At 38.9% G+C, this 16851-nt stretch overlaps 1 protein-coding gene across 2 annotated transcripts in view; it reads right to left on the reverse strand.

Annotated features, from left to right (window-relative positions):
* Positions 1-16851, reverse strand: part of MYZAP (myocardial zonula adherens protein) — a 64220-nt gene that overhangs the window by 22504 nt on the left and 24865 nt on the right. For both annotated transcript variants that reach the window (XM_069866912.1, XM_069866911.1), the window contains exons 7-10: positions 14472-14597; positions 13494-13622; positions 11220-11305; positions 8440-8545 (exon numbers count right to left, since the gene is read on the reverse strand). In XM_069866912.1, coding sequence (XP_069723013.1) covers positions 8440-8545; positions 11220-11305; positions 13494-13622; positions 14472-14597 — 447 coding nt within the window. The remainder of the gene's footprint in view (positions 1-8439; positions 8546-11219; positions 11306-13493; positions 13623-14471; positions 14598-16851) is intronic.

Genomic DNA, 16851 nt, shown 5'->3' on the forward strand with positions numbered 1-16851 from the left:
CCCCTGTCACTTGGGAGAAGAGGCCAGCACCCTCCTCTCTACAACCTCCTTTCAGGCAGTTATAAAGAGCAATGAGGTCTCCCCTCAAATCCCTAAGGATGTTTTTGAGTTATTTAACTACAACAGTCCAAAGGTAAAAAATCAGTATGAACACCTTCAAATCTAACAGAGAATACAAGGAAGTATGAAGAAGAGACAGTGTGGTACTGTATCATCACATGCACAAAGTCTTAGTCTAGCAGTAGAACAGAATGAAATGATGATACGGATTACAGATATAAGGCTGTGAACTGGGGAACGTATAAAAGCTTTTGGTGGATCTTTAGAACATTATGTACTCATAGACACGTCCACGTAAACCAAATACACGCTGGGCGAAATAAATTAAGCAGGAAATAAATTCAGCCACTGCAGAATGAAGGCAGGGATGGAATGCAGCAGGGCACCCGTGTTCATACCCAGATATGCTACACCCTCAAACACTTGGTCAGCTAGTTCCAACTAACTCTCTCAGCAGTCCGAGGGCTGAAATAACTTCCATCCAAGTTATGACGCACCTTTAAAGCTACCCACGGGTCTGACATAGATGACACATCTCAGAGTAGTTTACTACAAAAAACATTTATTTACTGAATAAGGACTTGAGTACACATCATCTTATGGCATTAGCACCAGAGTGAGCAAACCTGATTTGATAAACCATGAGGAAACCAGGAAAAACAGGAATGACTTTAGGGGATTGTACCAAAATATTACTATATTAAATAAAACACAACCTTAATTCGATACATTTTTATAAATCCCACTGCATAAAGCAGAAGTGATGGTTTCCTTTCAGAGAGGAATGTAAAGGGAACACTGGATTATAATGCTGATACTGGGTAAAAGCACTTCAAAAATAAAATTCATGCCTTGCTAGTTAATGCCATTTTGATTTTTTTTCCATAAAAATGTTAGTTATGGCAAACTAAAATAAGATGATAACACTTGGAGCACCATACGCCTGTATTGCACAAGCCCAAGTCTTGAGAGTGTTTTTGTTACAAGGAGTTGCATAAAGCAAGAGAACCAGACGGTGACAGAGCAACAGATTTTGGCTTTTGATTTGAAGGTAAACAAAAGGAGAGGAGAGGCAAGATAGGTCAAACACAATCGAGAACTGAGGGCCCAAGTGGTGGCCAGAACAGCCTAGGGTCAGAAACAATTCACTGCAAGCCAAAGACTCTCAACTTCCATCAACTGAGTCTTGGATGTGAGTCACTCCCAGACTGACTCCAGGCCAAAATTATCACCAATATATTCCTACATTTTCTTTGCCTAATGCCCAGGGCCTATAATCCACCTCATTCTTGCTCTGTCTGCCGACTTGAACATTTCAGCTTGCTGCCAGCTCAGCAACTTGCTCCCAAGTCTGCTTCTTTGCATAACTACCCTTTCAGATTTCTCAATCATTTTCTACCAATGCTATTCAGGTATAACCTTCAACCTCTCCTCTTCCAGCCTTCTCAAGAAGCACTCCTACAGACTTTCCCTAGCACTTACCTCTTCATCTGACTTCCATTTAGACATTCTTTTCCCTCCACTTTTCCACCATTATTTCTACAACCTTCTCGTCCACATTAAGCAGTCAAACAAAACTGGCAGCCGACTTGGCAATATCATATCACATTAATGACCCACCCGTTCCTTTCAAAACAATTTCACTAAAAACAGGAATTTAGCAACTCTGGGCCACACCATCACCCTTTTTCCCATCACTTCATTCTCTCTTACCTCCCCCACCCCACCATATTCATTGCTCCTGCTTTCTCCTGTCATCTTATCTTGTTTTTGTCCACCCCAACAACGAAGATCTGTTTCTTTCTTACTACTACACCTTGCAGAGTCTCCCTACATCTCAAATACCAAACAAAATTGTCATGCGACTTGAATGGACTGTGTAAATACTTTATAGGAAGAGCTTAATTTCTGAATTTCTCTCACTCTACCAAGCAACTAAACTTTGCTTCAGTGAGATGGAAAGCTAGATGTGCAAGTCAACAGCATTAAATTGATCGAACACGTAAGAACAGCCAAGAGGTGAATCATGAAAAGAAAGTCTGTAAAGAAATGCTGGAGATACGAGTAGTGATAATAAAAAGGAAGTCAAGGGAATTACAAAGCAATTAAAGCAGAAGGAAAAAGCATCTTACAAAAGATATAAAGTTGTGTCCAGCTGTGGAGCCCTTATAAAGTCTGAAATAGCAAACTTTATCCTGTGCACTCAGACAGTTCTGCAGGCTTAAAAAGTGACGTATTGGATAGGAACAGATGCAGCTGTTGGGTAAACTCAGTCAACATTTACCGCTTGATATTATCATCCATTAGTTTAAAATATTTATCAAAACACAATAGTTAATATATGTAGTATTATGTATTATTATTCAAGTATCATGTATTTTCCTTATTCATCTACCATTAAGGGTCTGGGCATCTGTAACACTGATACAGACACATGAACAAACCAGTCATAAATATGAATAAACACACGACAAACACATAGTATATGATACAAGACAAGACAGACAAGACATTGCAACATCAGCTTGAACTCTCAGAGTTAACTGCTATGCAAGGAAAACAAGATTTACTCTGTCCAATATTTCACTGGACCTTAAGTGGCGCTTATCAGAGACTAGGCAAGAGTGTTGCGTTTTTTTCAGGGAACACAATACAGAAAATAAGAATGAGTATCTTCACCTTTTCATCCTCCTTATATCTCGAGTGACCCCCCAATGCTTTCTGTATTATAAAATTCATATTTAAAAAAAAAATACAACTAAAAAACGATTTATTTAAGTTAATGCACCAACTTAAAGACCTTCCTAAATTAATGAGCTGTATGAACACATGACACCAGTCCTTGATGCACACCTATTGCTAAAGCAGGCCCACAGGGCCTGGGTGTCCTAACGAGTTATAAACATTGGCACATTGTCTAACAGTTCAACCCACCTTATTAAGAGCTACCTTAGCAATGTGCAAGATTTTTAATTAATGACTTGGCCAGGCAATTCCCAGAGAAAAGAGTGATGCTATGCATGTATAAACACTCTCACCAAAGACCAGCAGTGATTCTACTTTTGCCAATAGATAAGCAGTGTACTGCGTTGCTCAAGTTCCACTGAGGCATGCCAAACACTTGAATTGGGGTGGTGGTGAGTTATTTATGTTCTGCCATTTATCTTCTTCCTCCAAGCTCCTGAAGTGGGTTTCTCAATTTGTTGTCATGTGTTTTGTTGTTGTTGTTTTGTTGTTACTGTGGGTACTATGCGATGCAGATTTGGTTAGCAAGAAGTTGGCATCTGCCTATAGCTGGTAATTCCATCTTCTCATCCTCTATGTTTCTCCATGTCTTCTTTTACTTGACCTAAAATTGAAACTGTACTTCCATACTAAAATTGGGATATTTTGCTATGTATCTGGAGTTGGAGTATCTTGATGCAGAAGTTTTCAGCGGGTTATTAAGTCTTAGGTGGGGAAATTTCTTCTTGATTCCCCATTTGTGCAATACAAAGCATCTTCTATATTTGGATGTCATTTGTTCATTAGCACTCTGTCTTTTCATGCAAGCATCTTCCACAACAGAACAGGATACAGCCTCTTCCTGGTGTTTGGTCACCATTTGTCATCCAACGAATCTGAGACTAAAGCTGGAGAACAGCTCATGGGCCATGACCTAGAGACAGTTCAATTCAGTAGTTAGGGGAATTTCATTGTGAAATCCGAGTTCTGTAGATAATTTCTTGGCATGGAATCAAATATCCTTTTCTCTTCTCAGTCCCCTTCAGAACAACTCCCTATAACTGCATCAGCACGCTTGCCTTGCTTACAAATGTAAATGGTTCTTTCCTTTCCTCTCCTGCTTCCCACAATGAAACAATGTTACATATAAAATCAGCTTTTTGTGCCATGAAACTGCAACTCATTTCAATGCCAATCACACAAATCTCAAAACTAAAGCTCTCTTAAATCTCCCCAAGTCTGAAACTGAGATCAAGCCACAACATACTTTTGTTGCTGATTTAAGATAAATGATTGTCTTTCATTTGAAGACTTTTCATTTTATCTTACACTACACTCTCCCGTCACCTATGCTGGCACAGACAGGATATAAACTGATTGTCCATATCAAATAAATAACTCAAAAGACAAGCTTTCACCCCAGAACAACAGCAATTTCAGCCCTGAAAGAAACAATGTGCTAGCAGCTTCCATCCCTCTCATAGCACCTCTGTGCCTGCATCTGCCTGCCCAATTCTATTTCTGCACTGCAGACTCCGCAGTGGAAAGCCCTGAAGTTTGCACGCTTCCACTTTTCATGCTCTGAGCCTCCCTGCAAATTTGTCATCTGATCAAACTGGCTTTTTTTCTGGTTTGTCTTTGAAAGTCTCTCTCTGCCTAGCCAAGTTTAAGATAGCTATAAAGGAAAGGGGTAAAATAAACCCACTAAACAAAACAGTCACTGAGTCTACTATTATTAATGTTCACTGGTTTTACCACCGAGCTCTGGGTAACCCACTCAGGCAATCTATCTCTTCTCACTCTTTTCTTGAAAGCCTGCTACCTACAAACAGTATGAGAAAAGGGCTGGGTTTCTAAACACCTGCCAAACGCAGATCTCACACTTTCAACTGCCAACATTTCATGTAAAATGTACTGCGCTAAGATGGGAACAGATAGATTTATTTAACAAACAAGCTCCACACAGGAATAAATCTGTCAGTCTGAAATCATCTGCAATCTCTGTGTCTAATGAAAGCATGAGGCTTTAAGGCTATGTAGGATACCTTTCTGCTCTCTCTGCTGGTGCTCTAATGGGCTGTGATCTTGGCTCTCACAGCAGAGAATCCCTTTGAGCCTTAACAAGAGGTGTGCACTGGATCTAAGACACAGAGATGTTGAAGGTCACCAACTCCAGCAAACAACCATTTTATTTCTTCCATTTATTTTCTTCTGAAAGTTATTTTCCATGCTCCTATTTAATTTATGGCTGGTCTGACTAGGCCAAGTTGAAAAAAGTTCTATTAATGCCCGAGATGGGAGGATTTATTTTCAGAGAAAAAAATTAGAAGCAAATGTTTTTTTGCTAAGGAGTATAAGCACACTGAACTGTGACTGTCCTCTGCCCGGGCTCAATTCCACAAGTCCCACACCTACTGCATTCAATACCAACAAGATGGGTTCTGCGAAAAGGAAGGTTTTAATACTCTTTTCCTCCATGGCCAGCCACATTTGGTGCTTCTCCACCAATATGCCCTTTCCTACATGCTTAGATTAGGACTGACCACTGCCTCCTAACACATTTTTAAATGCCACCAAAACAGCACTGGAGGTGCTAAGAATTGCCTAACGCATCACAAAATTCCACTATAGCGCCTCTCCTCCACTTCCTCCTGACCCTTGCTGTTCTTTTACAGAATGCCCTGCATCTGTCGCTTGCAAACGATCTGTCATCTTTCCCTAGAAAAGCAATCTGTTTTGTGATTTTCAGCCAGTAGATTCATCTCACTACTTGCTTGATTTCGACAGTTCTCTGTATGAGTTTGAAGCGGCGTATCTTGTTTGTTCAGCACCCCTTTGAAATGATGTTCATATCTGTAGCTGCACTTTGTCTAAATTGTAGATGACAGAATAAACCCATTGTGGTTTACACTGTGAGAATAAACCCCTCATCTATATTTCAGATCTGTGCCTGAATATACCCAGATCAATACTAAATAAAACTTATCCTGGAGCCAAGCAAGCATAGGCTTAGCCATCATTCTCAACTAGTTCATACAGTGGCTCTGTTTCAGCTTCTAACAAAGTGCTGCTGATAATTCTGTCTATTTACTTACTTTCCATTTCTCTTCTGAGTTTAGCAGCTTAGTGTGTTCTCAGTCTATTCTCACACAACAGAGAAGCTACGTGTTTCAGAGAGCAGGCTTTCTAGCTGCTTTGATCAGTATTTAAATGCAAGTTATAATACCCTCATAAACCCTACGATGGAATGCTATTTTACAGATAGCAGCCATGAAAGTATTGCAATAACAAGTAACACAGCAGGCTTCACAACAGCTCTCTAGATATCCCTAACCATTACATTCTGTATTCAGTAAATTTAATGTAGAGAGGACATGCATTCAAGTATACCCCAATGAACACCTTTCCTAGGACTTAAACAGTACAATTATAAAATCTTCCCTATTTACTCTAAAAAGTTTCATGTTGCTGCTCACTAGTTCTTAATTCCTGAACAGACTCTTCTGATAGCATTCCTTTTCACAGCCTACCTTTTAAGAAGTATTTTGGTTGCAAATTTGGTTGCAAATCAGTAAGTGCTGCTTAAAGTGAGACTAAATATATTTATTTAATATTTATGCACAGAAAAGCAAAAAGTCATGACAAATACTACATGCTTGGCTATCTCAGGGCATACATACCTGCAATGCTTTTTATCTTTCCCCATGGAGAACATCTACTCTCTTCTGTACTATTAACGCCTCTATTTTTAGGTCTTTAATTGAGAGTCCAGCTTAAAATAATGCATGCCACGTAGATATTTTCTCAAACACAGTACAAACACAAACCACGGATAGCACAAAATTAAAAAGACCTCAAGTGCCTACTGTATTTTGTACTACCTGACCTGATCAATCTCTGCTACAGGAGTCTTTAGTTAGCTCACTAATAAAACTATAGATGTAGGTACAGTAGTTCATGCAGTTCTGAATTAAAAGAAAAACTAAAACACACAAGGACCAAAGGAGAGAGAAGAAATATATTCCCTGTGGCTACATGGCAGTCAAGGATTTGTACAGAGATGTGATTGATTTTGAAAAGCAACTAGTCAGACATAGCTGTCAAAAATGTCTTCTTTCAATTAAGTAGTGAGTTGGTCATTTAACATTCTACTTGTTAAACAGGATAACTAAACGATGCAGAAGGGCTTTCCATGTATACAAAGGCACCAGCAGAGATACATTACAAGGAAATCAACAAGCTAAACACACCCATTAAGCCTGATATTTATGAAATAATAATGATTGGGCAAGCTTTACACATGTTTTTGCCAGGACACCTCATGGAACTGCAAGTATTTGTTATACCAATGCAGCCCACTAGAGGTCAATTACATTGAACAGTTTAAAATATAGTTAGTAATAAAGGGCAAAGTTTAGACCGCCATCCTCTTGGATATTACTGAAATCATCTGGATCGCCCCACATATCACCATGTGACAAGTCCTTTAGAACTTCTGGTGAGAACAAAAAAAAAGCTCATAAGATGGTTGGCTTACAGAGACAGAAAACAGATTAAATAATTGTTCCCATAATCCATGAATTGGATTGATTGGATTATTAGATGGGGAAGTTTTCCTTACTATAATACCATAGTATAAAGACTGTTAGCTCAGTTTTAGACCACCTGCTACGAGGCTTGAAAACAGCAAGCTGTACCAGAAACAAAACCTCAAGACTTTATACTGGTCTTCTAAATTGTTAGTTTGACAGAAGAATTTGAATGCACAGCGATAAATACTTTTGCATTCCTCTATGTAAAAGACATTAAGTATCGCACATCTGATCATACAGCAGGACTACATCAGAATCTTATAAAACAAAACATAAAGAGGAAAATATATAAATACTTGTTTATATATATAAAGTATATATATGGATAAATATGGAAAAACTCCATGACTGATCAGAAATCCTATAATAGTACATTGGGAATGTAGGAAGAACACCTGAGCTTAGAATTGTTTCCAAACATTTGATTTTGTGAATGATGATGTCCAAATAAAAGCTATTCCATGAATGCTTATCCTTTGTGCAACAGCAAGGCTCAGTAGAATAGTCCTATCAGTCTGCTTTGTAAAGCTCCAATTTAAACTTAATTTACCTATTTCTCATTCTTTGATCCATTTGTAGATATAGAAATACTTGTAATCACGGCCTTCTGACTGCTGAACAGTTTCTTGGCATGTCGGTAGCCTGTAGCTCACAGCAGCTTTCCAGCAGAATTTCTATCAGCTAAAATGGTATCTCAAGATCAGGGTGAAAATATGAGTGGTGGTAAACTGTGATTGCCTCCCTATTTCTATGAGGAAGCACATTAAAGGGCGGAGGGACGGGGGCGGGGCGGGGGGGAACGGACAGGACGGGCAGTTTTTGCCTTTCATGAAGAGTTCCAGAATTAGTGTCAGCCTGAAGACCAGAGTTTATAACTCACTGGACTAGACTGCTTTCAGCTAGTCTTCCTGCTTCACCAGCTCCAGATGCTTAACTCATCTTCTGTTGTATTTGTAACTAAGGTGGCATTAAGAAACTGCACACAGAACAGAGCTCTCTTTGGATTACGTACTAAAGGAATCAGTGTTCCCAAAAGACTCATAACCATTTTACTAGATCTCACCTCCTCAACCATATGCTTGACTTTCTTCTGCTGGCAGTGGACCATATCATCCAGATGTTTGATTCGCTCTCTTAGGCTAGCTGCTACCTCCTCCAGATGCTGTGACCTAGCAGAACACGGGAGAGTTAAACATGTAAGTGGGGAGCTCCACAGTTTAAGCAAAACAAGAACTCCCCAGTCCCACCATAAATCAGGAAGACCTGGTCAAGAGGTAGGCAAGTCAAATTCCACTGACAGATGTCAATCAGTCCAAAGTACATTATAATGTTAGTCTTAGTCAAAGCAGCTGTCTCCACCCAAGTTAACTCACCTTTGTCTTGCATACCACGTGCTGACTCAGAGCCTGAACTGCTGACAATTAAACAATGTGACAAAGCTCATCTCCTTAAGATATCTGGTTTTCTTTGAAATTAAAGGCATTTAGACAACTAGATCTCTATCATCAGAAAGACACATTTATCCAAATGTTACCACCTGCAAACTTTTTGGAAATATATGCCACATAACAGCCAGGAAGCACATCTGCCGGTCTCCTTTTAAAAGCTGTCCTACTATAGGGAACCCTTGAGTCAAGGACTCAGCATAGTTGCCAACAGTCGCAGAATGCTGTCTGGAGTAGGTGAGCTAATACTAGATGAGATATTAACTCATCAACAGTCAGCAGGAATCATTGTGGATGTTTCAAGTATGTTTGTATCACTTCTCTAGATAGATAGTGCATTTCTTCAAACCTACTTAGCACAGAAATTGAACGCCTGCAGAAATCCTGCCAGAAGTTCCTTTAACAGCTTGCCAGGAAAGTGGTTTTAGACACAAAGAAACAGGAGGGAAGCTTTTTAATAAGTTTTTGGCACGTTGGCCATGGGAGCCTCCATTTTTATCTGAATGTACAATTCTTGAAATTGAAAGAAAGCAATCTTTTATTTACAAAATACACTTCTGTACTCCTAGGTTCAAGACTGGAGAGAATTTGAGAAGTGGAGGAGGGGAATCAAAACCAACAAGGCTTTTTTTCATTTTGATCTGTGTACAGCAGAAGAAACTGTTGAAGCTGCAAATAGAACAACCATTCTAAGGCAAAGCACCAGATGGCAAACTGTATGATGATTCCAATGAATGACGGAATTGTATGCTGTTTCCTCCCAGAAAGAATCTCTATTAACAGTGAAGTACTCTACAGATCTGTAACTGCAGGATTTTTGACAAGGACTTGAAAAATCACGACATTGCTGCAGGTTTTTCAATTCCTCATGCTAAGGTCTCTCAAAACCTCAATTTACATTTTGAATGCAATTGTAACACATATTTGGTCTCTCACTGCAAGATTCCGAATCTTAACCACTGATAGAAATGGAGACATGGAACAGAGGTCATTCCTCAGGAGGAACTCAAGTGTCTGGTGGGGTACAGACAGGTAAAGAGAAGAACAGCCTTGAGTGAACACAGATTCATTGCTTGCATTGCACAGATTTCAACTGTGTGCTTGCTTGCATTGCACAAATTCCAGTCTGAACATTGCTTTTATCATTTTAACTGCTGCATAACTTTTCATGCTGAGCGGACAGGGCAGGATTCACTGAAGTGAGAAGAGTATCTGGTATTCAGAAGTAAGGAAGAAAGCAATTATCTTCCTTCTCCATATTCTGTGTTACACGGAACATCTGTTCAATTTAACTTATTGTTTTAACAGGCTGCTGTAAAAAGCCACTATTACTCCAAAACTACATAAGCTGGTCACGGATCAATACAACTAGGCAGTGAGATGCTCTCAGCAGGGACCTCCTTTTATATTTAGACTTCCTTCAGAGCAGCAGGATGCCAAAACCTTACAACTCCATTTCTGGGTGCCACAGAAATGTAAGTAGTAATCAAGTACAATTATTCAGTCCCTGCTTATAATTCATCTTTACCCACTCAAGAAGTGTCATATAAAGCTTTGAGTGGCAGATGCAATTTTCATTCCAATGGCAGTTATGCTATTTCAGCGCTGGATGGATTTCTCTTGAAACTTTGCCTCTGGCTTTGCTTGAAGCTCTTTTTTTTTTTTTTTTGCCTGGTCTTGGCACTCTGTCAGTCTCCAAGAAGCAGTAATGGATGTACATGCCACCCGTGGGTAGCACATCCAGGGGCCAACACGTTCTTCTAAGCCATTACCAGAGTTCTCACTGCCAATAACGTCACCCTCACATTCCCAAAGAGCTGCACAGCTTATTTCTGCACTATGATGCTACCTGACACACTTCTGGCGTACTTTCATTTTGTTCATGTGCATATGTAAACACACCTCTCCAAGCGCCCCATATAACCCCCACTTTGCCTGTTCTATACAGAAAACACACCTCTGGCAGTTATATGCAAAACACTTGCTCTCTTTTAAGAGTTCATCTTAATACAGGACACAGAATGTCGGGTTTTTTTCCTTTTAAAACTGTGTTGAGCAGTCTAGGAGGAGATAATGGAAGTATTCATAGTCAGGATCACACTGTGCTGAATTTGGGAATGCAGATTTAAGAAAAATCCACAAATAGGTCACAACCTCCTCCATCTAAAATGTACTCTGCATGTTTGGAAACAACTTTCCAAGAAAGACGCAAAGTGCTTTTTGTTGCAAAAACTAATCCTCGTGATATTTTAGATGTAAATAAACTTGCATACAGATAGACAATCCCTACCAGACTGCAGTTTTAAAGTAAGAAAAAGTAAAATTCAGATGTCTTCAAAAAACAAACCCCTGAAGTTTCCTAGCAATACTTGAAATTCCACAGACGAGAATACCTCACCTTTCACTGTCAGAGCTGTTTTCAGATTTTGCTCCAGATAATTGTATTTCATTTAGTTCAAGTTGTTTTTGCAGCTGGTGACGTTCCTAAACAAGAAATATTATCCTTCAGTCCTCCATGTGTCAAAATATAAATATGCTTCACAAAGCATATTTCATTGCAATTCAAAAGATCATTTGTGAAATTAAAATAGAAACTGATTAAACAAAATTCATATATTTCCTACAGCCAAGGAGCACAGAATGCATAATAATAAAATCAGATTTCCATGCATAGCTGGGAATAAGATAAGCATTTTCAATTTGCTATTCAAAGATGAATGGTTGTACTCTAAACTGTATTTTTTTAATAAAACTATGAGTCATCACAATCTTTAACTACATAAATGTCAAATTTTCCATGTTATCACTCCAAAAAGATCTGCCAATCAAGGCTGAAACAAAAGGTATTGCTCTATTTTCTTTCCCAACATATTCCTGTTTATTTTTTTGGTGCCCACTAGCACAGTGCTCATGAAACCTATGAGGACTTGGGGACTGAGTCAACACAAACTAACAGAGGAGTCTGCTCCCCACTTTAATGGGAATTCAAGAGGCGTTCAGTTTTACTCTGCAAGCATCAGCCAGATAAGAGCAAATTAAATAATCAACATGAAGAAACTCATCTGTACTCAAGAACTATATTGCAATCCTTCATTCACTGCATAATACAAGTTGTAGGCTGCAGCCCAGATGAAGTTAATGGAGCTACTAAAGGGGCAAGTTAAGCTGAGTGATTTCTCAGCATAATTACTAATTGTACTAACAGATGGGCAAGCTTAGACAAAAGAGGCTCAATACAAATGCACATTAGACTAACCAGTCAAGCACACCAACCAGATTCTAAAAATCTATTGCTCTGTAACAAATATTTACTATAAAGTTAATGAAAAAACACTTCCCTTATAAGAACAGAAGATCATATTCCCTCCACTTACCAGCATGCTCTCTGCTTCTTTATTTTAGACAGCAAGGCACAAATGTTAAATTTTTTTTTTTAAAAAAAGATATCCCTGCTATTGAATGAAATTAGAAATGTCAAGGTACATCCGAGGGCACCAGAGTCCCTCTTATACCCTTTATAGTGACATTATTCAGTCTAAGGAATAAAAAAAACATTTATTCTCAGTTAGGTAAATTATACCAGAAAACACAGAGGAAATTTCACCATAACTGTTTGAGACAGCAGATATAAGCTTTTTCAGACATCTGAAAATGTTCAACAAATGAGACTCAGATGCAGCATACAATGCAAAGTGAGGTACTGTGATACTCTTACACTTAACAATACATTCAAATAATAATCAACTGACTACTAGTCTGAGTTTTGCCCTGGAGCGAAGTCCATAAAACAAGAGCAGGTAAAGCAGGAAATAAAAAGAAGCAATGCAAAACCTGCTACAATTAGTTTTACAGTAGTGCTGCGAGTGTCACAAAAGGTAAACGTCTCAAAGCATTTCTGCTTTCAGAGATTTAAAAGTAAATCATCAAAAACCTGCTCTCAATTACAGACTGGCAGCAAATAGTGAGCCAGGGAGAGGAATCATTAAAAGTTTTTTAATGATATCTGTAAAGGAAGAACCTAAGCTTGGATTAAAAGACAGCAAAAGCTACTATTTCTTCTCTCCTCAAACTCTTCTAAACCATAATCAAAATAAGATAAATATCTGCATGGAAGATTAAATGGCTGCTACCTACCTACAAAGAAAAACTCAAAACATTTTAGTCCCCAGCTTTCAATTTAGCATCTTCCACATGTGGAAAAATTTGGAGATACAGTTCCAATCAGGACTATGAGTACCTAAATAGTAAGTTCTGTTCCTAACCAAAACACATCCTAACGGACCTAGTGGCAGCATTTCTACAAGATTTTAGATAATTTATGATTAGTACTTCATTAGGCTTAGGAGACCTTCCACACTGAAAGAAATCTGAATGGACTTTCAACTCTTTATTTAAAATAATGGTTAATTTACTAAATAACTTTTGACCTGAGGCAGCTTTGACTGTAAAGTTCACTAGAAAGATAGAACCACCACTCAACCACAGTGTCTCTGTGGTAGTCCAGGTCCATTTACTTATACGGACACACTAACTGAGATGCAAACACCCATGGTATATCTCTGAGCAGGGAATGAGCTGCAGGAAAGAACAACAAAAAAACCCTCATCAAATCACATTTCCTCCATCCACTTCTGCATTTCCTTTAAAGGCAGCAGTCAACTGACTCTCATACCTCTTCCATGCGTTCAATCAGCCGGTCTAGCTCACCAATCCTCTGATCTTTTTCCTGTATGCTTGTTTCTGTAACCTGCATCTTCTTATTTGCCTCTTCAATGGCCTTCAGAAGCCGATTTGTCTCCTCCTGCAAATAAGAACTTTTACATATTAATATACAATATATTAATGAGGATTTTGGGGGTTGTTTTTGTAGGCCATACTGCCAGGCTAATAGTGTTTAAGCAAGCTCAAAGATTTTCACTACACATGCTCAAAAGTCTGGAACAGAGGTGACCCTAAGTGTGATATAACAAAAGACCTATGCACTTCAAAGCACCCCAGATATTTGTAAAGCGTCATTATGAAAATCTGAGAATAACTTTTACACATTTCTTAGATATTTGTTTTCCCTTGAGGATGCCATGAAATAACACCGTAAGAAAAATACACCGCTGCAGAAGACAGCACTTTAAACACTGAAGTTTGCCGCATTTAGCTCTGTACTTTCCTCACATATCAAACAGCATGCACAAAAAGAGACTGGGGAAATCTACCTTCAATCTCAGTCATTATCCTTCTTTATCAGTTAGAAAAATGCAATGACTTTCTGCTCTTAGAAGGGTTTTACTTGAGGGTGGAGGGATATGAGGAGGCAGGGAGAGTTCTTGCTCCAGGAGTGTCCAGTGAAGCTGTTCCCCCTCCCCTTCTCAAACTATCACGACAATTGGACGCCATATTTTCCTTTTTTTTTTTTTTTGAGAATGAGAAATTAAAAACTCCAACTTATTCAATTTAAAATCTCAAAATTTTACCATTACCATTACTGTGTTTGAACGCATTCTTTTTTCAGCCCTACGACCCCAAACACATGGAAAACTGTGGCATGACCACTTGCAGACAGGAAATGAAGGAACACACGTCAACTCTGGAGCACTGAAAGACTGAGAAACAGCATGCCAGCTCAGCACCACTCCCACAGACTGGCTATACATACTAGGAGGATTTCTTTCTCAGCTTTATGTTTCTGCTCCTCTTCTCGCATTTTCTCTTCATACTGGCTATACAGTTTTCTTGTCATCTCTCTCATGACTTCAGCATTGGCTTCCTGTGACGATTCCACCTATGAGAGGGGAAAGTTGACCCATCAGTCAGCACAGCACTGCTGGCAGCAGGAGAAACAGAGTCCACATGATGTGAGAATAACCGTTGAAACTTCAGCTCCACCTTCTAATAAATTTGACACTGCTGAAGCAGATTTTCATTTGCATCAAAACCATTAAAAACACTCTGCCAGTACACAAATCATTCAAATTTTTAGAAGCTACAGTTTGATCACATTTTATATCGACTGAATTTAACTAGTCACTGCTTATCCAAGATCAGGCTGTGCCTCTTTCCTGAGCTCTCCCATAAAAGCCTGCAAGTCATTTATTTTTAACTCATTGACAAGATACTGTCTTGCCTCTTTTTACTGAAGCATAGATTAGAGATGGTCTAGACTCCTGTTCCCAAATTACCATGAACACTCAAAGTACTAATTACTTAAAGCTGCACCCAAGTATGTGCTGTTAACCAGAAGACACAGTTGTACACTCCCTTGCTTTTTCACATACTGCTCCTTGCGTAGGCACAAGAACTGGGGTGACCATCAAGCAAAGCAGATTAGGGAACAATCAGACTTAAAATTAATATACTCAGGGCGTAGAAGGGTTAATTTTTAACCAGAGGACCAGAAACTTTACTACTGCTACAGCGAAGAGGGCAGGAATAGTAATTCAGAGACAGGATTTCCCCCTTATGTTGGCTCAAAACATTGACTGAACCACACCCTCAGTGATTAAACAACAGATAGGACATTCACAGCTTAAAACCATCTACTCTGTAAATCGCAATAAATGCAAAGTAAAATAGCTATTCCAGGACTTCGTTCTCTTACTAGAGATGCTATAAATCAAACAAGGTTATGGTAAAATGCTGTGGGTGCTACAAGGAGGTCAAGAAGAGAAGGAATACACTGTCTTCTGAAGAATAATTCCTTGGTGATCACTACAGTTTACACAGCTACAAAATAGCTGGTTCTGATGATAAAGGTTTGGGGTTTTCTTCCTCCTTCAAAGGCTGAAAGATTTATTAAATCCTTACATTTATGTTACATGGCGGGAACAAGCTGCTTAACTACCGTTTAGAATAACAGCAGTGTGTTTCATCCTTTGAAAAGGGATTGAGCTCTGAAAGACTCCACTTTCACTGCAACTGCCACCTTTGGCACCTCATCTAGACCAACACTGCGGCTGTAACCTCCAATTTTTGAGAAGGACTGGAGTTAAATTAAGTTTCAGCACAACGCAAAACCTTCCACATTTCAGGAAGAGTGAAAGCATTGATATCATTCCAAAGAAGTTAACAATCAAAACCCAGAGTCCTTAAGATACACTAAACTGGAGTACAACCTCTGACACTGTCTCTCCATTATTCCTCAGCTTATAGATTGAGCTATGAGGAGAGTAAAGCCTTATAAAATCACAAAAAGGTAGATGCATCAGGGCATCTGTTATAGTACTCTTCCTACCCCAAAAAGGGGCAGCCTGATCTAGTGGGAGGTGTCCCTACCCATCACAGGGGCATTGGAATTAGATGATCTTTAAGGTCCCTTCCAACTCAAACCATTCTATGATTCTATGATTCCACATAATTATGGCATATGGCAGTTTCTGGTAACTCCCCAGATTCCACATCACCCTTACATACACCTTTGGAATTAAACCCCAGATGTCTTAGCATTTTTGACACATAATTTTATGTTTAATTTTCAAAGACAGCAATGAGGTATTTTGTCTACTAACTTTGTAATAAAACAACAATTTTGAGGGCGAAATTTAAACTTTTCCCTCGTTAAGCCAGGGCACATCTTCTGCAAAGCTTGACACGTTTGAAGATAAACAAATCCTTATGCATTCAGCTGAACTGGGACTTAACTTGTGGTTCTCTGCCCTTAGAAGCAGACATACCTTTCCCTGACTTGTTGGTGCACGTCCATAAGATTACAGTAAAATCCATATTTCTGTTTTGAAATCTTAATTGCATCAGCTTTGCTTTCTTCTTTCCATTTGTTTTTTCCCTCTTTTTATTTCCTGCTAACAACAGCAGGCACAAAATACAGCTGCTTTTAGAGCCTGTAAAGCTTCACCATGACAGGAAACTAGAATGTGAATTGAAAATTGAGATAGACTTATGTTAATGCTTTCCCTTTTAACCATTCATCATTAAGTATGAATGCAAGTCAAGGAAGAGCCAAAAAGAAACATCTTCTCTGACAAAATTAAACATGAATAAACCAGCAGCTCACCTTAATTTCACAGTGACAAATTCTGATA

This window comes from Phaenicophaeus curvirostris, chromosome 12, assembly GCF_032191515.1.
Source record: "Phaenicophaeus curvirostris isolate KB17595 chromosome 12, BPBGC_Pcur_1.0, whole genome shotgun sequence".
Lineage (NCBI taxonomy): Eukaryota > Metazoa > Chordata > Aves > Cuculiformes > Cuculidae > Phaenicophaeus > Phaenicophaeus curvirostris.